This window comes from Drosophila teissieri, chromosome 2R (genome assembly GCF_016746235.2).
Source record: "Drosophila teissieri strain GT53w chromosome 2R, Prin_Dtei_1.1, whole genome shotgun sequence".
Lineage (NCBI taxonomy): Eukaryota > Metazoa > Arthropoda > Insecta > Diptera > Drosophilidae > Drosophila > Drosophila teissieri.
In genome coordinates this window covers 10,891,806-10,919,572 of record NC_053030.1, presented here as the reverse complement: position 1 = coordinate 10,919,572, position 27,767 = coordinate 10,891,806, and the positions used below count along the sequence as shown (strand labels likewise).

Sequence of the window (27,767 nt, the reverse complement as noted above, 5' to 3'; positions counted from 1 at the left end):
TTCGTTTTTTGCGCAATTGCAAATAAATGAGCAGCGTTCAAGGTGTGCTGATTAATGCAGTTCTATTACAACACTGGAAAAAGCAAAGGTTTAATTAAATTTGAATTTAGCTCACCATCTTTTTGATTTTCTAATTTCATTAATAATTAAATAGAGCTTAATACAATTTATTTATAACAACACATTATCATCCTCATCGCATATATAAATCTTCCTTGTTAATAATATGAAAAATATGTCGTTTCTTTCAGTGCACTCCTTCCACTTGGTTTTCAGCCGTCAACTCCTCTATTTCGTTTGCCATGCAGAAACGATTAATCAAGCCACAATTCGTGGCTGTGGATGGTTCTCGGTCTTTTGAAATTAATTTACGACTGTGCAAAATTAAAAGCTGGAAACTTTGATGCCTAAGACAGCTCAATTTTGATTCTTAGTCATTTAACATTTTAACAAACTTAAGACATATTGCGCATGTGGGTGTGTGTGGGGAAATTTAATAAACTAAAACCATTTGCAGTTCACTGAACTGACAGTAAATAAATTTAACCTAATTCGTACATGTCAATAACAACAGCAACCGAGACAGGACATCCTCGTCCTGCCCTTTCCCTCTTCCCTTGCTTAGCTTTGCTTTCGCTCTGCTTTTGCTTTGCTTTGCTTTGGCTCCGAAGGATGTCATAACAAAGAAGAAGAGCCAAAGGATGTGCAGGAGTGGAAAAGAAAGGAGGAACTCGCCGAGCAGCAGCAGCAGTAATGGTGGTAACACAGCGAGCAGAGCATATCCATGAGCACGAAAACTGTATTGGCCAAATGGCGATGGAAATGGGGGCGTTGCACAATGGAAAAGGCAGCTTAAAACTGCTCACAACTTTAAATCAAGAACTACAAAATTTTAAAAAAATTAATACTAGTAAAATAATATAATACACTTTATTTTCATGCACATATAACAGGCGCTGAATTAGTGTGTATATCATGTATTACCTGTCACAAAATAATATCTAGCTGCTAATGGCATAATTGTTAAAAAAATAAACAGTACAAAGTATTTATTAAATCGCAGAATTTATATAAATACTTTGAATATAGATATATATACCTATCTTCCAAACCAGGGATGTTTCTACCCAGAGCACATCCCACTTTCAGATCTTTCGCCGTGTTATGGAGTGCTAAGTGTGAAGCAAAAGGCAAACCCCAAAGATGACGGCCATCTTCAGGATGGCGTTGGTTTGTGTGGGTGTTAGAGTGGGTGGCGTGTGTGTGTGTGTGCGTATTTGGCATTTTGCGTCCTGGGCAATGGCACCACATGCTCCTGATGGCTGCAGTTAATCCACTTAATGACCCCGATGATTTTATTGATGAGCGTCAGCGCCTAACGCTAACATATGCCGCCACCATGGCCGCTGATGATGAAGATGCTTCATTCCCACTCCGGGGATTGGATTTCCCACCCAGATCCGGCTCTCCATCTGCTCCAGATACCACCATCCCATTCCACCCCACTTCCACTCCATTCCCAGTCAGTTGTCATCGCCGCCTGTGCAGTGGAGCGTGCTGCGTCCTGTGCTCCTTGCGGGGTCCTTCATCCTTGGTATGTTTGTTTCCTGTTGATTTTTCGGCACCTAAATTAGTGGCAGTGACTCTCGTTCGGGGCGGCGAAACTGCTGGGATTTTTCCTTTTGATAAAACGCCCTGCCTGTCAGCCACGTCCTGTGTCTATGTGCGAGTGTGTCCTGTTTGCGTTATTTATGCGCGGGCATTAAAATACAATTTTTATGCTCGCCATGGCCAGACTTATCCTTTGACTCTCGCTGACGCCTTGCTATTCCCAGTGCCTGGCTCATTCCAATCTGAAGCGCACACTTTAAGAAAATGTGATGTATTTACACAAAAGTACATAATATAACAGACGCTCAAAAGTGAGCATCCTACTATAGTCTTGTCATTTAATTATTCATAGCATTGGTGAAAACGAAGCAACAGTTGGTTCTTATTAATGAACTCTCGAATGGTAGAATTAACTTACAAACACCTTAAATAATCATACAATATCCGTGACATTTGCACTACAATTTTTCTCACTGTGCAATGCCACCTCCGCCTCCATTGGCATCGGCATCCACGTCTTTTGGGGCCAGCTCTTCAGAAGCATCTTTATTGAGTGTAAATGCGCGTGGCGAAAGCATATTTATTTACGTTGAGCTGCTTATTTATTTGGCAAATGGTTTTGCATTTGTCAACAGCAGCAGCAGCAGCAACAAAGTGGTAAAAGCGGGAAAAGCACAGAGGAGCAGCGGCGACAACTTGCATTTCAATTTGGACCACGGTCCCCAATCGTCTGCCCCCAAAAAAGGGGGTGAATCTATGTCTGCATTCGGGTATTTGTCTATTTGGCATTGTGTGTTGCTGGGGTTATTTAACAGCTCGTTTAACTAACACAAAGGACCTTATTTACGCAAGACGAAACCTTTGAAATGGGGCACTTAATGAGTTATATCAGTCACAAATTAAGGGTGAAGACGATAAGCTACGTTCTGAGGTCACTGCCACCAGTATATAATAATAGGGCGAATATTATTCCCAGTGAAACCCCAGACATTTACAATAACTTTCAAAGTGGTAATTGTACAGTAAAACGGTGTACTCGGTTTGGTGAGCAGTATGTAACACATAGATGATAGCTTACGTGCAGTCTAGTCATGTCCGGATGCCTGTCCGTTCGCTTGTCCGTCCGTTCGACTGCCCGTCCGTATGGAAATCTCGGGTGTCCAAGTGCTTTGAAATGTTGTAAAAATCCAAGTGGTACTTTGTTCTTCTTGTCAATACCCTCCTACGTTACTAAAAGTGGCTTAATTGGAATAAGTTAATAAGTTATCAGCAATTATATACCCACCGCTAGGTGGAGCTATTGTGCACTTCCGAATTCCCTCGCGGAAATGCAAGTAAAAGGTATTCGATAGTCGAGGAACTCGACTGTGGCATGCTCTCATGCTAATTTATATGGTGGTTTGTCGACATTACAATTTGAGGTGATGACTTTAATTAATTTAAACTTCAATAATTGATAGATTCCCCCACAAAGTAGGTAAATCCCAATATTTATGGTGGCTGGTCTTCCTGATTAACCTTTGGGATTCGACCAAATAGTTGCATGCTGCACACGACATGCTGCCACTTAATGATGCATTAAAGCGTTAACATTAATATAGGCCGCATCACCGCAACACACCGCAGAGAATCCTTACGCTCGCACACACACATACACAGTCACTCACACAAACGCTCAATTTTAAGCCATCGACATTGTGACACTTGGTGCTTTAATTAAATTTTCGATAATTGCATGCACCGAAGAGCCGCCAAAGGACATGACGGCGACGGAAATATGAGACACAGGGCGGAGTATATCATAAATGCTGATCCCGATAATTACATTAAAGTCGTTCAAGCAGAGTATGCACATTGAAATTTAACTTTAAGCGTTTCCCACAAAAATCGTGGGCTAAATATTATGATTGTTGGTTAATTCGAAGTATATACAAATATTTTACCTCGTGTTTGTTTTTTAAATACAAAATATTTTGGAAAATTCTTATATCCTTAATTCTCTGATAGATTAATTTTATAAAATCCTTTTATTCCATAATTATTTCAGCCCTGGTGGGTTGCAAATGCCAGCAGGGTAATGAGAATATTTTTGTTGGCGCCCGGCGCATTCAAGTGGCATTTTAAAATTGATTAAAAACGAATTGGTGATGCTGCAGTGCCTTCTTCACGGTTTTCCGTCGCTACTCCTGCCCATTGCGGCTCTGAATTTTCCCCTTGTTTTTCGCCGGCGTTTAATTAACGAGGCCTGGACGACATTTTTGCCGAGCGACATTTTTAATTTCCTTTATTTTGTGCTCAGCAACATCGGAAGTGCCGTCAGCCAAACCGGAAGTACGCCGCTCACACACACACACACACACACTCACACTCACACTTAAGCTTACGCTCACAACTACGGGGCATAAAGAAAGTCGAACAGTGTCAAAGAGGCGCATAATTAACTTGTTGCCACACCCACTGCCGGTACTTGAAATAAAACCAAGAGCACCAGAAACCGAGAAAAAATGAATGAAATGCAGGGAAAGCAGGAAAAGCAGTTGAGAGGCGGCGGCATGGGGAGGGCCAGCCAACTTTCACTGCGGCTAAACTTGGCCAGAAATGAGCAGACATCTCCTCAGTCGGAAGTCCGAGACATCGTCGAAACTTTTGCCATAGCTCGAACATAATTATAAAAGTTTCGACAAGTATTTGCCCAGGTGGGCCGACAACGCAGCCAGTGTTCGTGCAAAAAATAAGTTGAAGAAAGGGGAAAATAAATGGCAAAAAAGAGTGGAGAAAATATAAGGCAACGGAATAGAGAAACCGGACCAAGGTTTGCCAAGTGCCAAATGGCAAGTGCCAGGAGCAACCGAGGCAGCAACTTTATTCCCACTTCTGCTTGGCCTTTCCCTACTAATTAGCCTGCTATTGGCATTTTTGCTTAAACGCTTAACGAGCACCTAGAAATTGCCAGTTGCCTTTGCATCCGTTAATTGCCTCGACCCCGCCCCATTGCCCTCGATTCAGGAGCCAAAAACACTTCTCGGCTGTGCCGGCGAGTATGTTCGCAAATGTGACGGCTAATACGTCTTGCGCTGCGTATACGTAATTTCTGGGTGAGCCGTGTCCCTGGCGGGACCATCAAAAAACCGCTGGCTCGACCTGCGGCCAAACCGTGATCCTTTCTGCTCCTGACAACAAGCAAACAATGTTTTTTGGCCCTGGCTGAAGTCGATTGAATGCTACCCTTTAGCGAAATGCGCGCTTTCCGTGGTAAGCATACATTTTCGTTTTACTTTCGTTGAATTTGGTCTCCTGATATTGGGAAGCATATCTGAAAAACTCCAATGAACCACAAATACCTAAATGTGACGATCAATACAAGTTATGTTTAACATTCGAAATTGGTAAGAAATTAATAAGAATTCCAAAGGCTTATGTATGGCATTCCTTGAGTTTCAAAGGGTATTGGCAATCAGGGAACGCAGGAAAATCTCCGAACAGCCACTTAAGCGATGAGTGAAGTGAGTCGCCGGTTTTTGGTCCTGTTCCTCGACAGCCACGCTCACCTTTTCCTGGGTCCCTCAAATTTGTGGTGCTACCTACATATCTGCGAGTGCTGGAGCCGTACAACAGGGCCACTTGGAAATTGCTTTGAAGGGCTGCTGATGCTGATGCTGATGCGGATGCTGCCGTGCCATTTCTCCTTTCTTATCTCACTAAAATAGGCATTGTTGGTCCCGGTTATGTGTGCTTGTGTGTGTGTTGGGTTAGCCCATTCTTTTGATTTTTGCCATGCACGCATGAAAATTGTTTTCCTTTTGTTCCGGGACTCGCAGGACTCAGGACGAGCAACAACAAAGGCCAAAGGTTGTTGACAGCGTCGGGAAACTATGCTACGGATTATGATGCTGCCAACAGCTAAGTGCGTTCTTAGGAACGCGTCAAAGGACGGGGCGTGGCAGGATGTGTGGGCAGCAAAAGGCCGCCCATTGACAATGGGCAGCAGAGGGGACTCCCCCCGATTTTAAGGCTTTAACCAACTAGGCACATGCAGGTGAGTCCGGCTGCGTCTGGTGCTGAAAAGGCCTGATCGAAAGCCAAACGGGCAGGGGAGCGGAAGGCACTTTGAGTGATGGGCGGAAAGCAAGGCAGTAGTGGGCTTTGTCCAAAAACAATATCACCTCCCCAACGAAATGCAAGTAAAAGTGGTTTCTCGTCATCAGAGAAGCTTCGAAAGTGAACAAAAAGAAATGTCACAGCTTTAAATACACGCAAGGTGCATATGCCCTGAACTTTTTGAATGCAAGTTACATTATGATAACAAACTGGGTGTATCTTACGTACTGGCATCCTGAAGAGTTACAATTATTATCGAGCATTAGCTGTGTATTTTCCTAAATATGTTGCCTAACCAAGGACCCCGTTTTAAAAGAGTAACTAAGCCATCTTTTCTGCTTACAAAACTTTCAAAGTTAATTTCGCAAATACGGATTTATTTAATCAGGCTCAAATGGCGCTTATCCTGGCTGGGGAAATGGAGCTGCTTACTTAGCCTCGTTATGGCCAACGATTTATGCATAAGCGGCGAATAAGCAGCATTACAATTTGGCTAAATCTCGGAGCACCCACGTATGTGGATGGGCATCCTGCTTATGTGCATGTGAATGAATCCAGCCACGGAGACAAACGGCAGCCACTTAAAACTGTCACAAGTTAAAAACCGCAAACTGCAGTCGCAACAAGGACTGCGCCACCCCCAAGGGGGGTTGCAAAAAGGACTCAAGGGGAAGCGGAGATTATGGGGCAAAAACCGGAATGAGGTGCACGTAGGGAGCAAAGAGAGACATTATGCGACGGCATGGAAACACACAACAATTTCACAGACAATGAATACATTGGCGAAATGAGCGGGTGGGCGAAGGACTCCTAGACACGAGGACAAAGGAATTTAAATAAATGCATGTGCACGAGTTGGAGATGGAAAAAAATCACAACAATTGGTTTGACACTGCACAAAAAATCGCAGCAATTGCACACAGGCTGCACTGGAAAAAGACGTGTGATAAAAAAATAATTCTGTCTGTGTAGGAATTATCTGTAGAATAATATGATTTAGTATACTCACTACTTGCATTAGAGAACATATTTTAACCACGAATGAAGTGTTTGATTCTAAATGGGTTAAAGACCACTTATTTTTCTCTGTGCACTGAAAAGTCGGGGGTATGGATGATTGGAGGAAAAGGTTAGTGGGATTGGGTGAAAAAGAAGGATGGCCTTACAGCCACTCGAGGACAACGGCGAGCGATGACTTTGCATTTTGCATTACATTTACTTTTTGCAACTTTCAAGTTACTCCTCCGGCGAAAGCAGTTTGAAAATTATTGCAGATCCTGCAACTGGGAGTCAGCAGCTTCGTTGGCTTCTTTGGGTTCTTTGCCTCTGTCCTTCTCAGCCACATTTCAATGTTGCGTTTTGGAGTTATTTTAAGCCATCGTTGTTGTTTTGCGTGTTGTTGCTGCTTACACACGCAAATGTCTTATTTATGCTCAGCACTTTTTGCCCCACCCCCACCCACAAGCCCCCCACTTCCCCCACTTTCCACCCGGCGACAACTTCTTGCGGCTGAATGTCGTCGACATTGCTTTCTGCTCCGGCTTTCCCACTTTTCCCCACCGTTCACCCTTTTTTTGGCATGTGAGTGGGAGTTTTCCCTCTGCTTCATCGCTGCGGTTCTCTTGCGAATGCTGCCTTGAACATAAGCCCTAGTAGAAAATGAAAAACCGTGCAAACTTTTAAGATGATCATTTCGCAGGGGGGCGACTGGAAGTAAAGTGGGATTTCCAATATTTATTCCTTTTGAAAAGGTTTCGTAATTATGGTAATAGAAATTTCAACTTTTGAATAAAATCTATGTATGTGTAAACGATGGAAATGTCAACTAGCAGGCTACCAATTTAGTTGTTTATAAAAACCTTTGGCATAAGCCATATCAACTACACTGCATTAATTCAACATTACCCATGACTAATTAGTCTTTAAGAAACTACCCTCCAGTCTGGCTGACAAGGTAAGGAACTTATCAGTGCACTTGGAATTAAATTAAAGGCAATGGGTTTCTCAAAGGTCACCAAGAAGGCAGCATTGTAGTGGGTGCATGGCCACGCATTGATATCCACTTTTTGATGCCGCCCGGGGCGGAATCCCCGCGGCGCCCCCACAGATCCCCCAATCAAAAGCCAAGCCTGCCAGTCCAATTGTTCGTGGGAGCACAAGAACACAAAGCTCGGATTGCATTTGGCCCGACTTTTGTGGAGCTGGTTCCCGGCAAGGATTTTCGCTATGCCATCGTACTTCAACTTCAGTCCGGGGCTTTCTTATGCAAAAATCCATTCTTGTTGCTTGTTATTCTGGCATAAAAGAAAATTGTTTATATAGCTGAGAATATATATTTGACAAGGAGCGGAGCAAAGGATTCCACGAGGAAGAGTTGCCAGCGCATACTTTATTTTCTACGCTTTTCACCCTTTTTTTTGGAGGGTGGGAAGGGACACAGGACGGACCAAGCTGCTTAGTCCTGGCTCTAATAGAGCCTTGCCAGGACTTTTTGTGCTGCTTATTAAGGCTGGAGAGGATTGCCCGCGCTCAAAGTCTCCCTGGGTCCCTGCCTTTCCTTATTTATTGTCATGGATATTTGAGTCGCTTCTGAGTTCTTGCTGCACTCTTTTGTGGCCCGTGGATAATATACAATTTTTTAATGGCACATAATCACGTTAACTGAAAACTGTCGCCGCCACTAACTTAATAAACAGCAAGTCCAGAGTTTCCCGAACGAGAGAGGGCACTGGACAGCTGGGCACGTTATGCAATTTAACAGAATTATTTAAATTTCAACGAAACTTCTGAAGTGGGGCATGAAAAGTGAGCGGCAAAGTTTGCAACATGGCAACAACTTCGCTCACCATGGGTCAGTGTTGCAATGGGCAACTTTTAAATTAACCCTAATTCAGAATGCGCCAACAGCAACTAAATGGAAATAAAAATAGAAATAAAAATAAAAATGAAATAAAACTTCAAAACAAATACAAATAAAACTGATGATGAGAATGGGAATAAAGCGGGCGAAAAGAGGCGGAGGCAAAGAAATGGTGGCCAACAAGTTTACAATATTCTTGCGCATTCTTCAACTTTAACAATTTATTAAATGGGTCAAGAGCCACTAAAATTGCATTTATCATTGCATGAGCAGGCAACACGCCCAGTCCCTTGAAATGCCAACAAATCGCAGAGACGAATGAGCTCGGCAAACTTGAAGCGCTTCCGGTATGCCACAGCTACTTTTCTGCTCGCTCCAGTTGCCCTGGATTTGGGTTGGGCATGTCGGCACTTCAGGGATATTTGTCATGGAGATGGGGTCGTTACGAACGGAGCGCAGTCCGCCAAACTTGCTGTGCTTAAAACTCAGTTCTAAGTTGCGTCTATCCGTCTAACTGGAAAGTAAATCTACACTTTATTCAACTTTAAACTACCATATATATGCAATTAACTCTATGAAGAAGCATGTTATAAATCTTCTTTTCGCTGTTTTTAAGTTCAATTTTACAGACTCCGATTTGATAGAGGTCATATTTTAAGCAAGGTAGGATATCCCAAAGCCTGCCATTCCGCCCTTCAAAATATTTAATGAGCTTATCCGTCTACGCCTTGACTTGAAATTTAAGGTCATTAGCTCACTTCTCGGTTATATAAAATTTAAGATCGCGTGCTTCCAGAGAATAGTTAAAGAATATTTAGCCAAATGCAGCTACCATATTTTAATCCAGCTTACTTATATCCTTTAAGCTACTAAAGTAGTTCTCGTACGCCCTGTTGGATGTACAGTCCAGTTTGGAAGTCGAGCTATAGACGTGGGTCCCTGGGAAATATGAATATCAAACTTCTTGTGGATCGAGTTATGTCCGGATGTGGAGCTCTAGTGGTTGGAATGGGTCGTGGTGTGGGAAGCTCTCTTGTGGGTTCGTTGAAAATAAAAGTCAGTCGTCTAGTAGTTCTAACTTGAGGTCGGGTCCATAAGGTGGATCGCGGTAAAGTGGGATTCGTAGCTCTAACTGGAGGTCTTGTGGCCAAGGTGGATCCTATGGGTCGTCTTGTCCATAAGGTGGGTCGATTGCTGGCTCTTCGTGTGGGGCTTGAAGGTCTTACTGGAGGTCGTGTCCATAGAGTGGCTCGAATGGTGGGCCTAATTGTGGGTCTAGGGTTGAGTCTATTGGTGGGTCGTACTGTGACTCTTATGGGAGGTCTTGTCCATAGAGTGGGACCAACTCTTGAGCGTGTTGGATGCACCGTGGGCAATGGAGGACGCACTGGAGGTCTGGTCCACAGGGTGGGCCTTATGTTTGGTCTAGTCGGTAGCAATCTGGTTGGTGCTCGTGACCAGATCAGAAACTTTCGAGTGGTTCGCACTGCAGGTGGGCGAGTTTGCCTGGCGGTGGGTCTGCGGGTAACTGGTGGTTTCGGGATTCTCCTGGTGGGTTGTCTTGTGATGGGAAGTCTTCTGGTGGGCCTGGGTGGAGGAATAGTTGGCCTCCTGAAGGGTGGTGCAGTAGGAGGTCTAACAAATCGCGGTGGTGTCGGTCTAAAGGGCAGTGGCGTTAGCCTGGGTGGCGGTAGTTTTGGCCTTGGAGGAGGTGGTCTGGGTATTGGTCTAAGTGGTGGTGATGGTGGTGGAGCACGCCTGTGACTCGCGTCTGGAAGTGGCAGAGGCAGTGGTGCCTTTGGTGGTGAATACGCCTGTGTTCCATTGATGTGGCCAAAAGCCAAGCAGAACAGCCAACTAAAGAGCAGCAGGGCAAGCCGCATTTTGGGTGCTCGTCACGAACGAGGGATCCGATTTATATAGGTTACTGTATACAGACGAAAAATAAACACAGATGGTTGGCGAAAGAATTTGTGCCTTTGTCTTTAGACTTCACTCGGTAGTTAAACGTTTTATTAAACATACATAATTACATGATTTCTTGCTTTTTCCGCCTACTTCACGTGTCTTTTGGTTTCTCGGTTTTGGGTTGGGTATTGTATCCTTTGTATCATATGTATGCGCTTTGTATATAATACTTGTACATTCCTATATAAATGTATACCGTATATGAGTATTTTTCTTGTTCAATACATATATATAGAGAGAATTTCTTTTAATATCGGCTCAACAAACATAACTGTGAGTGCAGTTGTACAGAATGCATAATACTAAGGTTCATCTACCCGAAAAATCTTCTGAAATATGGTGCTGTACATAAGAACTGACGTATCGTTACTATAAAATATCCAATTCAATTTGCTATCAACAATATTTAATTATAATGTTTACAGTATTCAATATATATTTTTGTTTATGTATATCGAGCGAAAGATTTGCTATATGAAATTAGGTCAAAATATGTTTTAGGTACAAATACAGTTTAGTTTGCCTTTTCACTTTGGTGCGTCAACTTTCATATACTATATAAACGTATGTTATATATTTCTATGTTTTATGTTTTCTTAGGTATGTCAAAATATGTCATTTCGTTAGTTTATTTGTGTAAAAACTAAAATATTCAACAGTTGATTGCAATGAGGCGGATTTCCATAATATCATTCGTTACAACATTTGTTTATCCTTTTGTTTAATGATTCGGTTTTACTTGCAGCTTTTCTTCTCGCCGCTGATTTTGTTTTAGTTTAGTTAAATTTGGTTTTCAATGCAACTACATTTATATTTCATAGTTCATATTCACTTTAAATAGTTCGGTATTTATTGCATAGGACCATTTTGGGATTGCATGTGTCTTTTCGAATTTTCTAAAAGTTGCAAATATGCAACACAAAGGTCATTACCTAAAGTTGGGCCCCTATTCTCTTCATAAACATTTTATCTGATGAATACTTTGACTGAAAGTGAGCTACTTAGTTTGCTCTTTACATGAAACTGTCCTAACTTATTGGGTGATCCACACGGTGCGTTTCAAAGCCATAAGACAACGGATAATCTAAATTAATACTATAAAATAGTATAGTGAACATCAAAGTCATAATCAACTGCGGCTAAACGAAGCAGCTCCCACTGCTTCCCGATGTCCTGTAGCCTTGAAACGCCTCGTATTCACATATCCTGGAGTTTCAACAACTTCAATCTCTGTTTAGTTTTCCGTGATTGCATAGGTACTTTATGTGTAATTCGGGGTGAGCGGGTGACCCATGCGTATGAGTAATTTGCTTTGGTGATCGCCCAAAAGTAGGCAACGAACTCAAAACTAAATCCGGGAATAGCAATCATTGCCCGGCGTCATGCAACTAATACAAAAAGGCCTATAAATATTATAGATCGGCACAATATATATATATATAACTATCCGTACACACACATATATTGCCCTATGTATATATTGCTAAGCTGCTATGTGAAAATTCGTTTCGATTTCCCCCTCACTCCATCGACTTGAACCAATCCAACTTATACGGAATCTTTATGCTGGCTATGTGGCATGTCCTATATAAAATATATCTGTGTATATATGCTGTATGTATATGCTATGCTATGTTATGTGTAGATCGTATGTTGACTGCCCAACAAATCAAAATAAAGCAATGCAGTTATGCAATTCATATTGCAGGCCAATGTCCAAGATATGTTTGCGGTTATACTTTGTTCGTTTTAGTACTGTGAGTATGAAGATGGGCTGAATGCCGACTCCGGGAAGGAAGCCACGCTCCCCGTTTACTGAGCGAAGGGATTGTGCTGGTTGGCTCCGGGTATGTCCAGGTTGCCGCCAGTGGTCTGGTACGTGCCATATGGTCCTCCATTCGGATTCATCTCGTTCAGCCGCGAGTTGGACAGGGCCCGTGGAATCGGATTGCTGGGAACGCCGTGGGGTGCCAAGTGCGAGGTCTCCTCGGCCACCTGCAAATTCGGGTTATTCGATTACTTAAACAATCAAAGATTTAAAAGTCTTTCTAATAAAAGAATATACATAACATATTACTAAAGTATTACTTTTCTTCCTAAAGAAGAAGGAAGATACTCACCTGATGCGGATCCTCGGTGACGGGAATCTCCGAGATGAAGCCCTGCTCCTTGCGGTAGAAGTTGACGAAGATGAAGAACCCGAGCACGAAGAGGCAGGCGATGCCGTACCAGCGGAAGGTAGTAGTAGTACCGTAGTAGGTGACGAACATGCCGCCGATGATGGCGCCGCAGCCACGACCCAATCCGTGATGGATGCCCTGAAGGACACCCTGAGCGGAGGCTCGCAGGTGCTTGGGAGTATTGTGGGCAATGTAGGAGCAGGATGCAGCCCACACAGCTGCATGGGTGATGCCCTGCATCAGCTCGAATGGCAGCACCATCCACGGATTGGTCAGATAGGAAATGTATAGGAAGCGCAGGACATTGCCGATCAGGCCCAGACACAGCACCTTGACATGGCCAATTTGGGTAATCAGACGGAAGCTAAAGAAGTAGGCGAAAATCTCAGAAACGTGATTGATGACAGAGGCCACGCCGAAGAGGGTGGGAGTGCCACCATAGTCCTGCAGATGCCAGAACAGAAAGGTGAAGATCAAACCAATGCCGAAGCCCATGAACCAGGCCACGAAAAGGAAGGAGGCGGTTTTCAGATCCTTGAAGTGGGTCAGCACGGTCATCCACTCCGGCAACTCCTTGGCCGTCTGGGCGAACACCTTGGACTCGGCCCCAATATGCGGCTGTGGCTGATGGCCAGCGGCCAGGAAGCTACTGACGCCACCGGCACAGGCACCCGAGGCGGCACTGCCGCTACCAACTGCCAGCGATGGCAGATTCAGTTGGGCCGCCAACTGGTTCATCGACTCCTCCTCCGCCCGCTTGTTGGGATCCACGAACTGTGCCTGCTGCTGTGCAGCCAACTGCTCGTCGATGGGATCGTACTTGAAGGTGATCTTCGAGGCGGAGATTATCGCACAGGTCATCAGCACCGAGAAGATGGAGAAGCAGATGTTGTAGTTCTTCTCCTTGTTGCCAGCGCCACAGGGATGGTTCGAGAACGAGGTGGAGTGATCCAGGGCGATGCCCACCAGGAACATAGAGATGCCCCAGCCGAGGGACCCGAACATTCGCTGGTGACCGTACTTGTCCGCATCCTCGCCCAGCAAAGTTATTACGGCGGAGTCCGCCAGGGTGATTGCCGGGGCGCTGAAGAACTCCCCAATGAGGATCACCAGGAGCAGCAGGAAGAACGCCTTTTGGATGTCCTGTGGGCAGAGATACGTATGTAAGTATTTTTCAAGCATTTCAAAGACACAAGATCCTCTTGGCAGCTGATAAGTTGAGTTAAAGATGCAGGATTTATTAGACATACCTAGTAGATCTTGAAATGCAAAGCAAGAATTATAAAAATCAGGATTTAATATCCAGCTAAGTAAAAAACAGAAAACTGAACACAAGATGAATAACTATTGAATTCATTAGAAATACCTTTTATTTACTGTAACGTTTTGAAAAAGAATTGGTAACTCAGTAAGCTAGCATTGAATTTTACCTCAAAGAACTGCTTAATTTGAAATTAGATTATTTACAAACTAATATTAAGGAGATTAATTTGAATCCTAACTTTCCTTCCAACTATACTAATGGCACATCCCTCCCATTGACTTACCGGAGTCCTGTACACCATGGAGCTGAAGATGGGCGTCACATAGTCCTTGTGGTACTTGTCGTCGTAGTTGCTCACGAAGTTGATGTGGACGGGTGAGATGCCCGCATCGATCCTGGGCAGCAGCAGGGATCTCTTGTGCCGACTGTGGGCGGCCTCAGCCTCCTCCAGGGCCTCATCCGCTGGCATGGTGCCCGTGCCCAGGTCCAAGTGCTCCTGCTCGTACATGGCCGAGAGGTCCCGCTTGGTGCGTGTGTAGGTCAGCACAAAGTCCGTGGCGTTGCGCCGCTCAATGCAGTTGATGGCCTCCGGTCGGATGAAGCTCAACGGAATGGTGAAGAGCACCCAACAGGCCAGGGAGCCCAGCAGCAAGCGCTTGCCCTGCCGACAACGATCCGCATAGGAGCCCCAAAACGGGGCCGACAGGAACTCCACGAAGGGCCGCATTCCCACCAGGATACCGCACTGGCCCGGATTCATGCCCATCTGCTTGAAGTACACGCCCATCAGCGGAAACAGGGATCCGAATGCGGCGTAGAAGAAGAAGTAGAAGCTTTTCACGGGTATCAGCTCGCGTTCCGTGCTCGCCCCGAAGAACATTTCCAGGATGTCCGAGTGGCCGCGAACTTTGTGCGTTGAGTCCTTCGCCTCGGGATATCTGTTAATAAATGTGAATCAATTAGTTGCCTTATCCTAAGGGATCGTCGCCTAGACTTACAGATTGGGATCCACCTCGCCAGTGGCCTCCACATCCACCCGTGGCCTGGCTCCAGGTGGTCCGTATCCGGCTGCCTGCTGCTGCGGCTCAATGCCGTAGTTCACGCCCTGGTCGTAGCCACCTGTTGCCTGCTGCTCGTATCCATAGCCCGGCTGGCCATATCCCGCTCCTCCGGCGGGTGCTCCGAAGGGATTGGCTCCTCCTCCCCCTCCGCCTCCTCCGCCGGCGCCTGCAGTGTAGGGATTCATTGTTTGCTGGTTCCTTGAACTCGGATGGTCTTTGCTGGCTGGTCCTGGGTGCTCCTCCTCTGAACCCTACCCTTGCTGGTTGCTGCTGTTCCGCTCTTGGCTGACACTTCCCTTCGGTCTGGTCTCTCGTGTCCCAGTTACAGTCTCATTATCATCTCCATTATCATTCGGCAGCTGCATGAAACAAAGGACACAATCCGTCATTACCATTTCTTTGTTCTAGCTTACACAAAGGGCAGTGGAAAACGGTTTGGATATCTCTTCCCTTCGCCTGCTTTAAAAGAATGGAATAAAACAAGCTTCCTAAACTACACTTAGGCCACCTTACACCCAGTTTACTATAAAATTATTCTTTGATATCTTTTAATCCAGATTACTGCTTATGAACAAGGCTTAGATCATATTGCGTCCATTCCGGAACTCGAACAAATACGGATGTCAACTACTACCGTTTGACATTTCCTTGATTCTTGAGTGAGCATTTAAACATATTTCCTTCACTTGACTTTTAGAAATAAAAGCGTGAGATACGGAGACTGGAAATGGCAAAACAAACAAGCTCTGCCATTCACTCTGATTTTGAGTGGGCTCAAGCGAGTTGAGTGAATTGCTGAATCAGCTTGTGAGCTTTGAGCGTGAGTAATTTCTATTACATTTTTGGTTGAGTTTGCTGGTATCACACATACGCACCGTTGGCACATAAGAAATGTGGGTAAATGGGCGCGAGTGTGTGTGTATATGTGGGTTATTGTCTGTATATAGAGCAGACTTGTTGTTGCCACTAAAGGCTTTATGCAAATTATGGGGGTATTTTGTTGGGAAAATAAGAGATTTTTCAAAAAAGTAATAAGGTAGTAAAGTAAAATTAAACAGATTACTAAAATTAAAATATGCCAACACTATACACTTATATTTGCAAGCTCTACAAGGTTTAATCAGTTCTTTTTTTAGTTAATTATAAATCCTTTTGCAAATCTGCAGATTTATTTCCCTTTTAATGGCTCACACGTGCCCAGCAAATCAGGAGTACATATCACACTCTATATATAGACAATTTTCGCACACTTCTTGAAGGCCATTGTCACAGGTTGAGACACTTGGGGCGCAAGCCCTCTTGAAGTCCTTTTTTCGTATCCTGTTTATTATGTAAACTTGTCGCACTGTTCACCTTCGATTCGATAAGTATAGTACACACCAGAAATATTGTTTGGCTGGCTGGCTTCGCTGAACTAAGTGTTTAACTATTCGGCTGTGGGCAAATGTGTTACGTGCGTAATCGATAAGCAGAGTTTTCCTCGCGTCTGGCCTCTATACGAGCGTTTGGCAAGCTGCCCAAGAGTTTTCCCAAAGAGCCCCGAAAAGAAAATGTTGCGCTCAGAAAAGCGGACGGAAAAGCTCGCTCAAGCGCGTTCCGCTGTCGCACGCTAAGGTGTGTGTGTGTGTGTTTGTGGGTGTATCTGTGTGCGTGTGTATCCAGTGTAATGAGATTTGACGCGGTCGACGGCAGGACTTCAAAGAGAGCGAAAGAGAGGGAGTGTCGCCCTGTCACGGCGGGGGTGAAAGAGATAACGCGAGTGAAAGTGACAGCTTGGCGGGAAAAGTTCGTTTCGAAATTCCACTTTCTTCACCGCTATACAAAAATCAAAATAACAAACTTAAGCGATATAAACAATATGTTCAAATTAAGAAGCGAATACATTTTTAAGGTTCGGCTGCATAAAATGTAAAGTACTGAGAATTACTGAGTAGTGTAAACTACTCAGCTATTACGCAGCCAAGACCCGCATTAATAAAAACAAACATTTTCAACACGTTTGCCTTCAGTGGCCAATGCGTAGATAGGCGACGCGAAAAGTCCCCAAGATGGGGAACCACCGGCGACCACAGCCACGACGTGCCTCCCATGCGAATCTTGCTGCATCGATGGCTCCTATAAAAAGCCAACTGCTCTGATTGAAACCATATCAGTTCGATTTGTCCACTCCACACACAATGAAGTTCACCATCGTTTTCCTGCTGCTGGCCTGCGTGTTCGCCATGGCTGTGGCCACTCCCGGCAAGCCACGCCCCTACAGCCCACGCCCCACCTCCCATCCCCGCCCCATTCGAGTGAGGCGCGAGGCACTGGCCACCGAGGATCACCTGGCTGCAGCCGCCATCCGGCCACCACCCATTCTGCCCGCCTAAAGATGTGGATCCCGCTAGGAAATCTTAAATGATCATCCGATCAAATTTGCATTGAGTTGTTTTTCGTTAAAATTTTTGTGAATTTCTCACTTAAACAGCAAATAAAGAACACAAAAGACAGCAATTAACAATCTTCAATCAATTACGGCACAAAAAACTCGGGGGTTCCTCTCGCTTATCAGCGTTTCAACAGAATCTGCTGAGCTCTGGAGCTGATAAGAAATATACTTACTCAAAACAAAACCACAAAAGTCACGTTTGAGAGGAAATAAATCTCAGCGTATTAAATTCGCACCTCCTGTGATTCACAAACAGGTTCTATGGTATATATTTACATACATATATATGTAGATACATACGTATCTCTTAGATTCCAGCAAAATAACCAGATGTCCGCAGATCATAATGAATGAGTTTGTCCCCTCACAAACAAGCTGACAAGCCCCCTTATAGAAATGACTTTTTAATAGATTAGTTTGTATATAATTGCATATGTAAATATTTTAGATAGTATTATTCATAAAAATTATTTATTAAATCCATTTATTAAATTATTACCACATTAAAAAAAATATTTTTTTGTTTCTAAGAACAGGATTTGTAAAAACATTCTGTAAGGGTAATTAGCTTATAAATTATATTTTTCAGTGCAAACTTTTCGTTGACACTTCGAGTTCAAGTTTCCATCTGCTCTCTTTCGGCTCGCATCCTTTTCGCCTGCTCCTGCGCAGAAAATTCAATTAGTTTCGGCTGAAACTTCACTCAAATCCTGCCGCTCTCGCCGTCGCTCTTTATTTCGCTCGCCAACCCCCGCCGGCTCCCCCAGGATAATCCCTCCCCGCCAAACCTATTGATAAAGCCTGACATCAAGTGAGAAATACGATTGCAAATCCCCTATAACTGTCAACTGCCGACCTGCGCAAGATGAGGATGCCCTCCTTCATCAACGCACAAAGAAAACCACTTGGAGGCGCCAACAGAGGACCTGCGGCGTGGGTGAAACCGGAACAATAGCGCAACAAGTGGCGTCTATAGGTCGCAAAAAAAGGGGAGGTGATGAGGTCAAGTCGCATAGCCACACAAGCAAACAGCAGAAGTAAACCACCATCACTTCTGAGCGGGGAACACCGCGTTGATAAGGCATCCCGGCCGAGATCGGCCATCAGATGAATCATGTGAACCACCAGAACAGTTCTTCCCCTCACATTGAGGTATAAAACAGAAGCCTTGACCACCTTGGGAAATCAGTCAGCTCCAGCAATCCAGTCCAGCAACATGCACCAGACAAGCATCCCAATCGTGGCCCTTGTGGCCCTTTTCGCCATCGCAGAGGCAGTTCCTCCATTTCCCACCACTGGTCCCATTCGGATCCGTCGCCAGGTTCTCGGAGGTTCCTTGGCCTCCAATCCCGCCGGTGGGGCTGATGCTCGCGTGGATCTCACCAAGGGCATTGGCAATCCCAACCACAATGTGGTGGGTCAGGTTTTCGCAGCTGGAAACACTCAAAGTGGCCCTGTCACAACTGGCGGAACTTTGGCCTACAACAAGTAAGTTACCTTAGAAACAAATATATTGTTAGAAAATATATTAATCCTATTCTCTTCGTTCTTGCAGTGCTGGCCATGGTGCTTCTTTGACCAAAACGCACACGCCCGGAGTGAAGGACGTCTTCCAGCAGGAGGCCCACGCCAATCTATTCAACAATGGCAGACATAATCTGGATGCCAAGGTGTTCGCCTCCCAGAACAAACTGGCCAATGGCTTCGAGTTCCAGCGCAATGGAGCTGGCCTGGATTACTCCCACATCAACGGACATGGTGCCTCCCTGACGCACAGCAACTTCCCAGGAATCGGCCAGCAACTCGGACTCGAGGGACGTGGTAACCTGTGGTCCTCGGCGGATCGGGCAACCCGCTTGGATCTGACTGGATCGGCCAGCAAGTGGACAAGTGGACCGTTCGCTAACCAGAAGCCCAACTTTGGAGCTGGACTGGGTCTATCCCATCATTTCGGTTAGGCCTTTGTACTTCATATTCGTAATTTTAATTTATTTAAAAATATATACAAATCGTTATATTTTATTTAAAAATAATTATGTTTTTCTGAGTAATGGGCGATAACAATCTTTTCATGTGTTAAATGTGTATGGCAGGGTTAGGCCAATCTGAAAAAAGCGAATGGGTAAAAAAAAGCAGGATATATGTATAACCTTCATTCAGAGTTTCATGTTAATAGATTCTTCTTTGCAGAGCTAAAAGTTTCATTTTTTAATGATCGATCCTAAAAAGTGTGTAAAAAGATACCTGCGATCTTAGCAATTGTCAAAGACGCATATATTTTAAAAAGAATAATACAAAAAGTATATATTTTATTGGATTGGAACTGGTTTATCCACTGCGTTCTAAACATCCAACCAAAATTACGTTACCCTATGGAAGATACATTGAAATTTAAGCGAAACCGATTTAAAGGGTACTTTTTGGATCGACACTTTTTTCTGTATTTAAATATTTGCATCGGATGCTTAGCTTGGGAACGATAAGAAAAAACCTGAATTTAATCGACAGCAACTCAAGCTGATAACATAAAGATGAATAATCGCTAAGTGGTAGCGTTTTAACTTAATATTTAAGAAAAATATAATACTATAGTTTTAACATTTGTTCAAATAATTAATATTCTGAAGCTAATCTTTTTAGCTAGCCGGTTTGTATATGATTGTTGTGGAGTTCAATAAATGAACTGTTTGGCATTTCCTTTATAAATTCTTGTTTCAATTGTAATACTACTATATTTCTTGTTATATTTATAAAAAAAAATACAAATAATCACAGCCAATTGCATTAGTTTAGTTAAGTGTCTGCTGTCATTTACAAACATGTTATTGTTTAAGTAAAAAAATGTTTTAGAACCATGCGTAAAACCGTCACCAAATAAGAAAGGTAATAAACACACAAAATTACCACACGTAAATCACCCATCAAAGCCCCGGGGGAAATCCTAACTGATAAGGCCGGCGCAAGCTGAAAACGACACCCAGATGAATCTAGTGATTTACCAATAAAGTTCTTCCCCTTAGAATACGTATAAAAGCGGATCATCAGCCACCTTGGACATCAGTCAGCTCCAGCAATCCAGTCCAGCAGCATGCACAACACAAGCATCCTAATCGTAGCCCTTGTGGCTTTTTTCGCCATCGCAGAGGCAGTTCCTCCATTTCCCACCACAGGTCCCATTCGGATCCGTCGCCAGGTGCTCGGAGGTTCCTTAGCCTCCAACCCCGCTGGTGGAGCAGACGCTCGCCTGGATCTCACCAAAGGCATTGGCAATCCCAACCACAATGTGGTGGGTCAGGTTTTCGCAGCTGGAAACACTCAAAGTGGCCCTGTCACAACTGGCGGAACTTTGGCCTACAACAAGTAAGTTACCTTAGAAACAAATATATTGTTAGAAAATATATTAATCCCTATTCTTTTCCTTCTTGCAGTGCTGGCCATGGTGCTTCTTTGACCAAAACGCACACGCCCGGAGTGAAGGACGTCTTCCAGCAGGAGGCCCACGCCAATCTATTCAACAATGGCAGACACAATCTGGATGCCAAAGTGTTCGCCTCCCAAAACAAACTGGCCAATGGCTTCGAGTTTCAGCGCAATGGAGCCGGCCTGGATTACTCCCACATCAACGGACATGGTGCCTCTCTGACGCACAGCAACTTCCCAGGAATCGGCCAGCAACTCGGTCTCGAGGGACGTGGTAACCTGTGGTCCTCGGCGGATCGGGCAACCCGTTTGGATCTGACTGGATCGGCCAGCAAGTGGACAAGTGGACCGTTCGCTAACCAGAAGCCCAACTTTGGTGCTGGACTGGGACTTTCTCACCACTTCGGCTAAATGTTAATGTGGTATAGGTGTAGACTAATTTATTTAAATCAAAATAACAAACGAATAAATAACATAATTATGAAACTATCTGTGAATTTATAAGCCTTTTAAAATTCAACAAAAAATACTTCACTTACCAATTAAAATAGAAATATCCATTTTGAAACCAAGATTTAATATAAGCTTTTCGTATCAGTTTACGGTTTTCTTTTATCGTTTTATTATGTAGTTATTTGAATATTTCGCTTATTATACCGCACTTGCGTAAACAATTCGATCCCACTCAATGATTAATAATTTTGCTTATGTTAGTTTAATGGATTTTGTTTTACATTTTTGTTGTGGTTGTTGCTGCTCCTGTTGCTATCTTCACCAATTAGGGTTTCATTTCGTTTTTGCAAAAACATAAAACATGTTTGGCTTGAACAATGATTGGGAGTTGTTGGAAAATACAAAAGGAAACTATGAAAAGTCTGCTAAGTATGCTGATATCATGTTTGAATTGAATAATGTCTCCTGCACACCGCTTACGACAGCTTCTTGGCCTTCTGATACAGTGTGTCTACCACCTTGCCCATACTTTGTATGGTTTCCAGCACGCGTTCATAGGTCTTGTCCACGGGCGTCTCCTCGAAAACAATCAGTACTCCCTCGCCCTGATCCAGAATGCCGCTGAACTTTTTGTCCAGGATCATTTGGGACAGCTTCTTTTCCACCTGCGGCATGGGCAGCTGGATGCTCTCGGCAACATGGGCGACCTGCAAACAGGAAACAACCGATTTTAGTGAGGGTGAACATACAATGTCTTTACAATCCATCTCACCTGCACACGAGAGTAGGGTTCAATGATGCGGCACAAGTTTTGCTCCAACATGGTGTCGTATAACGTCCCCAAATGCGCCTGCACAATTACATCCTCGGCCAGCTCCTTTTTGTACTCCTTGAGGGCAGCTTGGAAGTCGGCCAGGGAACGTTTGTGGGAAGCCTCAGCCACTGATTTCATGGCATCTACATCGCGGCCCGAATAGGTAATAGCCTGGTGATGATAATTAGATTAATAAGAAGGTTGATTAGTTCTGAAAGCTATGTTCGCGTCCGTTGGCTTATGTCGGACTGCACTTATTATCTTACCAGCTTTCCGCTGACGATCTGGTTGACATCATCGGACTGACCCAACATGATTTTGCACAGCAACATGTATTTCAGCGAGGTCAAGGCCTTGACGCTGTCCACGCTGTCGAATCCTTCAAAGGCCTCATAGAAATAGGAGAATGCGGTCTTAAAGTCACGCTCATCGGCCGCATGTAGGATGCCGGACTGAAGATCCAGTGCGCCCTGCACCTTTGGCGGGCAGTAGATGGCATTGGCCGTGGTGCGGGCTGAGGTGAGGGCGGCCCTAGCCTTGGGCAGGTTGCTCAGTGCGTGATAGGTTTTGCTCTCCAGTAGCTGCACTTCCACCAACAGATTCTTGTCATCCAGCTTTTTCAGCTCCCGCAGCAATTGGGCACCCAGAGTCAGGGCCTCCGTATACAAAGCAGTATCAAAATATAAGGCAATCAGACGAGCCTCCAGCGATTGGCGAAGAAAAGTGCGCTTCTCCTGTTTGGCCCACTCAATGCAGTCTTTACACAATTGAACCTAGAGATCAAACAAAGAATTTTCTAGTAAGTCAACGTAAGTCATTGAGAGAAACAAGAACCCACCTCAATGCCTGTGCCCGCGTCCATGTCCAGGAACATATCCACCAGCGAACGCACCAGCTTTGCCGCCTTGGCCTTGCTGATCGAGCTGAGGAATGGACGCGTCACCTTGATGAGATCGGCCAGCTCCTTGGCCTTGCCCTCCTGCTTGTAGAGCTCTCCCTGCTGCAGAATGCCCTGCTCCTTGATCCGGATGCGCTCCTCATCGTTCTCGGCGCCCTCCTGGTCGCGGACCAGCTTGTTCAGCAGCGAACTGTCCTGCTCCTCGCGATTCACGCTGGACAATGCCTGGGCACGCTCGAAAAGTGTTGCTCCGGCCATCTTGCGACTTGAAATTTGTGTTCGGACGAGACGAGATGAGATGTGGGGGCGCTCAACTCAGTAATTTACCAATCAATCAATCGACTATGCGTGTTTCAACTCAGCTACTAGCAATGCGACAATTTTTTCTTTGTTTTCGATCAGTTTCGGTGTGTATTGATTGCGTATTTACGTGTTTTATGCTGACTTTTTCACCTCTCGGTCGTTGTTATTAAGCGCCAGTCACGATTAGAGCTGGTGCGATTTCGATAGGCGTATCGTAGCGGGCATCAATAGGCCACGAAGGTAGCACTAGTGCTTGATATCGATATATCGCACGCGATTCGTTTTCAATCGAAAAAAAACCGGTCTAATTCCTAAATACTTAGGATTTAGTTTCTATAAAAAGGCTTTAGATCAAAGCTGTGGTTAATTCAATTTAAAACAGCTTTACTTTAAATAAGGGAAGTTCCCTCCTGCCGCACACCGTCATCGTGGTGATTTGGCATTCGGTTTTACATTACTTATGACCACAAATGCAGGTCTTTCTTCTGTATTTGTATGGACAGCACAGCTTTAAATTGCCGTAATTTAAATTTATTTAAAATAGGAAACTGTTTAACGATAAGCATTACAGTCGTGTTACTGTAATCATATCGATATCTTGTTATGTCCCACACATAGTTAGTATCGACAAACTTCCATCACTATTTGTTTTGTTGCTACTTGTTTGCAAATCTCAAACTTTCCGATTTGTTTTTGAAACTTTAAAAAGAAATGGGTGAAGAAACCATTAACTCCACGCAAAACAAAACCAGGACGAAAACCACGCGACCCAAGGCAGTGTACTTGTGGACAGTCAGCGATGTGTTGAAGTGGTATCGACGCCACTGCGGGGAATACACCCAATACGAGCAGCTCTTCGCCCAGGTGAGTGAAGAGTCCTAAGCCCAATCCTTCATTTACTTCACTTACCGTTGATCCTCGTTGGCACGGTTTTCCTTCAGCAGTTCCGTCATTTCAGCACCTCAAAACACAAACAGGAAAATTCCCAAATACTTTTCGCTACAATTTAGACATCACTATAACTGCCTACTGATCTTGTTCCTTTTCCCTTTTTTTCTATGTACATTTGACAGCACGATATAACCGGAAGGGCTCTACTCCGGATCACGGACTCCTCGCTGCAAAGAATGGGCGTTACGGACAACCGGGATCGGGAAGCCATTTGGCGGGAGATCGTTAAACAGCGACTTAAGACGGACATCATGGAAATCCGGGATATGGAGAGGCTCAACATTTACTAGGAAAACCTCAAATGTTTGGTTTAATATTAGAATATTTATAGACTTTTATCTAAGCCTTATTTTTAAGATTCTTAGACGCCATATCTCGTTTTAGATTAGATAAACAAGTTTGCTATTAATAAAATATAAAAAATTGATTTTTTGACCCCTATCATCTGATTATTGCTTATTGTACAAGATTCTAACTATGAAACGGACTGTAAAATGTGAGACTTTTTTAGTTTTTATTATTAGGATACTTGTTTTAGAGTATACTATAGTAAAGACCAGAATATCATTTCTTTGAGATCACTGAAAGTTGTTGCTAATATCAATCACTTATAACGAACAGTTCCGTTTCGGTTCAGACCTCTTTTTCCTGCTTGGGCGTGACCAACTGGACGTCGTTGTCCACCGACTTGGTAGCCACACTCGCTACCAGTCCTACTCCTGACCCGGCCACTGCCACGCCACTGTTGCAACTTGAAGTGGTTATGACTTTGGGCAGCGAGTTGGATGTTAGTATGTGCGGCATGGTTACGGTGCCATTGCCCATTGGCAGAGCAGTTGTGAAGAGCAGTTTGGGCGGCTGCAGTCGTTGAGCAGTGGAGCATGGCGAGGCTGCAGGTGCCGGCTGTATGAGACTTGGCAACAAGTTGAGCAGGCGCTCGCCCATATTCTTCTCCCAGTCCAGACGCTCCCGTTCCAGGGATAATCGATTGTGCTGGATCTCGTTGGCTTCGTTTTGGGAATTCAGCAACTGACGAAGAAGAATTCTCATTGCTGAAAATTGAACTTATTTTAGTACAATGGGGACAGGATGATTGTAACTTGATACCCACTTGTCATGTGTCTCTTCGTTTGCAGATCCTCCTTGGCTTTCTCGTGAACTCGCCGACTCTCTTCCTTCTCCAGCTGAATGTGCTGCTGATGCTGCAGATGCTGTTCCTGCTGGAGACTCTGTTGCAGTTTCTGCTGCTGCTGCTGAACAGCAGCCTGAACCTGAGCTTGGGCAGTAGACAAGGGCAAGGAGGCGGTCGATTTACCCACTGCAGCCGCCGCTGCCGCTGCCTTGGCCTGCTCCGCATTGACCAGCACGAACTTGACTCCTCCGGGGGCTGTGGCCACCAAACCGGCGTTGCTAGGCTGTGCCGGTGCTGCTGCCGATCCGCTAATCATCAGACGAGCGCCCTGATTGATGGCACTCTGCAGCAGCTGGATTTGGGGCGCAGCTCCCTTGGCGTTTGCCATGGGACTTGGTCCCGCGGCAGCCGGCAGCTTTGATTGCATCAGGAAATTCGTTGGCACCAACGAGATTTTACCGCCCTGAAGTTTGCTCGGTGTGGTCGTTGAACTCTGCGTGGTCGAGCTTATGCCAGCCGTGGTGGTGGTAATGCTGGCCGGGATGATGACATTGGCCCCGGTGAAGGGAAGCAGATTGGACGGTTTGTTCCGCTGTAACATGTCAGCCAAAGTGGATGTGGTACTGGAACTTGATGACTTCTCTGTTGGCGGATCATCCGCAGCATCCACATCGATGGGCTCTTCCTTGGGCTGTGGCAGAAGCATGCAGTCATCGTCCTCCTCCGGTTCGGCCTCTACTGTGGACGTTGCTGTAGCCGTTTCGACCTCCTGGGCTGGCTCGCTCTTGATGCAGGGCGATGTCAGAGCCTCTCCAATATCAACCTCCACATCAGCGGACACCTTGCGGCGCTTCGAGAATGATTCTTCGTTCATATCGGTGTCGGCTTCTAGGCAGCCAGCTTCCAACTCCTTCCGGCTGCCGGTCTCCTTGTTTTTGCTGACCAGGGCGGAGAGCAGCATGTCATCCTCCTCGTTGTCGCTTTCGGATAGCTCCTCTCCGTTTTCCAGCCGGCGCTTGCGACGTTCGGCATGCTCCTCCAGGGCCTGCTCCAGTTGGTATTTCAGCGATGGAGCAGGCACCTCATTGGGTCGCACACTAAAAATGGGTCTGGTCATAATGGCATCCATCTCGGCAAAGTGTTTCCAACTGGGTTCTGAATCGGTGGACTGACCACCGCACTCCTTGTCCTTCTTCAAACGATTGTAGAAGCACTTGAGGTTCTTGATCCGTGTGGTAATCTCCTCCGGCGAACGATGGTAGCCATATTCCTGCATCTTGGCGGCCAGCTGACAGATCACGGCGTGCTTTTTGTGCGTGGTGATTAGGGTTCTCTGCAGCTTGGGATCGCCCCACAACTGGATGAGCAGTTTGGTTTCATCGGTGTCGAAGTTGGGATTGCGTCCCACGAAGCTATGTTTCTTGGAGGAGCTCTGGCACGGATTTGGGGCACCATTTCCTGGATTGCTTGTCGTACCTGCAGGATTCGCTGTGGAAGCTGACCCGTTGCTCACCGTCTGAGCCGGAGTTGGTGGCACCGGATAGGTGGCCGCCGCTGCCTCCGAGCGGCGCTTCTTGATCCTAGCACTGGACTTCAGGCTCATGGCTGCTGCACTGCGTCTGGAAAACGAGCAGGTTGGCAGGTGAAAATCAATATAGGCCAGAAAATGGAAATCCGGGAGCCGCTGCCTCCGTCTGCGGGCGAGTGAAAAATGAGCCAGGCGAACGGCGCAACCGCGGGCAACCGAATTGCCCGAAATCCACCCCTAAACATCGGATATACCCCCGCCGCTCGGGAAAATCGGTGGCTAAGCCAAGTGCATTTCCCACCCAACTAAGTAGTAGCATGCGCGTTGGCTCACAACAGCTCTCTCGCTCTCTCTCGTCCTTAGGAGGCATGCGCCAAGGGGGAGTTATTGATTACTAACCCCCTGCGTTTAGGGGTTTTTCCAAAAGGCACCAGGAAAAACCCTTGATTTTCTGATTTGCCATTTAACTGGCTAACAGGAATCCACTGCTTTCCACAAAAAAACCCGGCTAGAGATGGGTATCCGTGGAATAGGGACGCCAATTAGGATGCGGACACGAGATCTGCGCATCACACTTTGTAGGACATGCGCAGTGAGAGCGAGCGAGAGAACGGGTTAAATCGTGGCTGGGGTGGAACGTGCTCGCTGCAACGAAGCAGCAGACTTTGCGAGTACGGAATGAGAGTATATAAATATAACATTAAAAATACTTTCTGTGCAAGGATAAGGATAAGGGTCTCAAAGTCCTTAACTATTCCCCAGAGAGCGGTTGGCAAAGAGCGAGCGATTTAAACT

At 45.2% G+C, this 27,767-nt stretch overlaps 8 protein-coding genes across 10 annotated transcripts; 4 read left to right on the top strand and 4 right to left on the bottom strand.

The window, feature by feature from the left end:
• Nucleotides 1–9,492: 9,492 nt before the first annotated feature.
• On the bottom strand, nt 9,493–10,715 carry LOC122614440 (gibberellin-regulated protein 14). Its single transcript, XM_043789001.1, is given in 4 exon segments — nt 9,493–9,706; nt 9,770–10,233; nt 10,235–10,496; nt 10,708–10,715. Coding segments are annotated over 4 exon segments (948 nt in total).
• On the bottom strand, nt 10,559–16,551 carry LOC122612866 (major facilitator superfamily domain-containing protein 6-A). 2 transcript variants are annotated; one of them, XM_043786730.1, is made up of 5 exons: nt 16,423–16,551; nt 14,980–15,401; nt 14,265–14,919; nt 12,658–13,860; nt 10,559–12,532 (listed from the first exon to the last, which is right to left on the bottom strand). In XM_043786730.1, the coding sequence occupies exons 2-5, from the start codon at nt 15,225–15,227 to the stop codon at nt 12,350–12,352; spliced, it is 2,289 nt and encodes a 762-aa protein (XP_043642665.1). In that variant the 5' UTR covers nt 15,228–15,401; nt 16,423–16,551; the 3' UTR covers nt 10,559–12,349. The 2 variants fall into 2 exon arrangements, with proteins under 2 accessions (XP_043642665.1, XP_043642666.1); XM_043786731.1 differs by having other exon boundaries at nt 16,396–16,522.
• A 625-nt stretch (nt 16,552–17,176) lies between these two features.
• LOC122614548 (drosocin) lies at nt 17,177–17,538 on the top strand. The gene has a single exon (XM_043789110.1). It carries the CDS (start codon nt 17,220–17,222, stop codon nt 17,412–17,414), a length of 195 nt encoding a protein of 64 aa, XP_043645045.1. The 5' UTR covers nt 17,177–17,219; the 3' UTR covers nt 17,415–17,538.
• A 1,113-nt stretch (nt 17,539–18,651) lies between these two features.
• LOC122613672 (attacin-A-like) lies at nt 18,652–19,506 on the top strand. Its single transcript, XM_043787970.1, has 2 exons — nt 18,652–18,961; nt 19,029–19,506. Exons 1-2 carry the CDS (start codon nt 18,690–18,692, stop codon nt 19,429–19,431), a joined length of 675 nt encoding a protein of 224 aa, XP_043643905.1. The 5' UTR covers nt 18,652–18,689; the 3' UTR covers nt 19,432–19,506.
• Nucleotides 19,507–20,518: 1,012 nt separating this feature from the next.
• On the top strand, nt 20,519–21,693 carry LOC122612594 (attacin-A). Its single transcript, XM_043786308.1, has 2 exons — nt 20,519–20,833; nt 20,902–21,693. Exons 1-2 carry the CDS (start codon nt 20,562–20,564, stop codon nt 21,302–21,304), a joined length of 675 nt encoding a protein of 224 aa, XP_043642243.1. The 5' UTR covers nt 20,519–20,561; the 3' UTR covers nt 21,305–21,693.
• Nucleotides 21,492–24,414, bottom strand: LOC122612592 (26S proteasome non-ATPase regulatory subunit 11). Its single transcript, XM_043786307.1, has 5 exons — nt 24,271–24,414; nt 22,999–23,323; nt 22,427–22,933; nt 22,119–22,331; nt 21,492–22,053 (listed from the first exon to the last, which is right to left on the bottom strand). Exons 1-5 carry the CDS (start codon nt 24,312–24,314, stop codon nt 21,823–21,825), a joined length of 1,320 nt encoding a protein of 439 aa, XP_043642242.1. The 5' UTR covers nt 24,315–24,414; the 3' UTR covers nt 21,492–21,822.
• LOC122612597 (protein aveugle) lies at nt 23,986–24,739 on the top strand. Its single transcript, XM_043786312.1, has 2 exons — nt 23,986–24,225; nt 24,435–24,739. Exons 1-2 carry the CDS (start codon nt 24,073–24,075, stop codon nt 24,600–24,602), a joined length of 321 nt encoding a protein of 106 aa, XP_043642247.1. The 5' UTR covers nt 23,986–24,072; the 3' UTR covers nt 24,603–24,739.
• A 170-nt stretch (nt 24,740–24,909) lies between these two features.
• Nucleotides 24,910–27,766, bottom strand: LOC122612591. 2 transcript variants are annotated; one of them, XM_043786305.1, is made up of 3 exons: nt 27,683–27,766; nt 25,424–27,063; nt 24,910–25,364 (listed from the first exon to the last, which is right to left on the bottom strand). In XM_043786305.1, exons 2-3 carry the CDS (start codon nt 27,045–27,047, stop codon nt 24,946–24,948), a joined length of 2,043 nt encoding a protein of 680 aa, XP_043642240.1. In that variant the 5' UTR covers nt 27,048–27,063; nt 27,683–27,766; the 3' UTR covers nt 24,910–24,945. The 2 variants fall into 2 exon arrangements, with proteins under 2 accessions (XP_043642240.1, XP_043642241.1); XM_043786306.1 differs by lacking the exon at nt 27,683–27,766 and adding an exon at nt 27,372–27,460.
• Nucleotide 27,767: the final 1 nt, after the last annotated feature.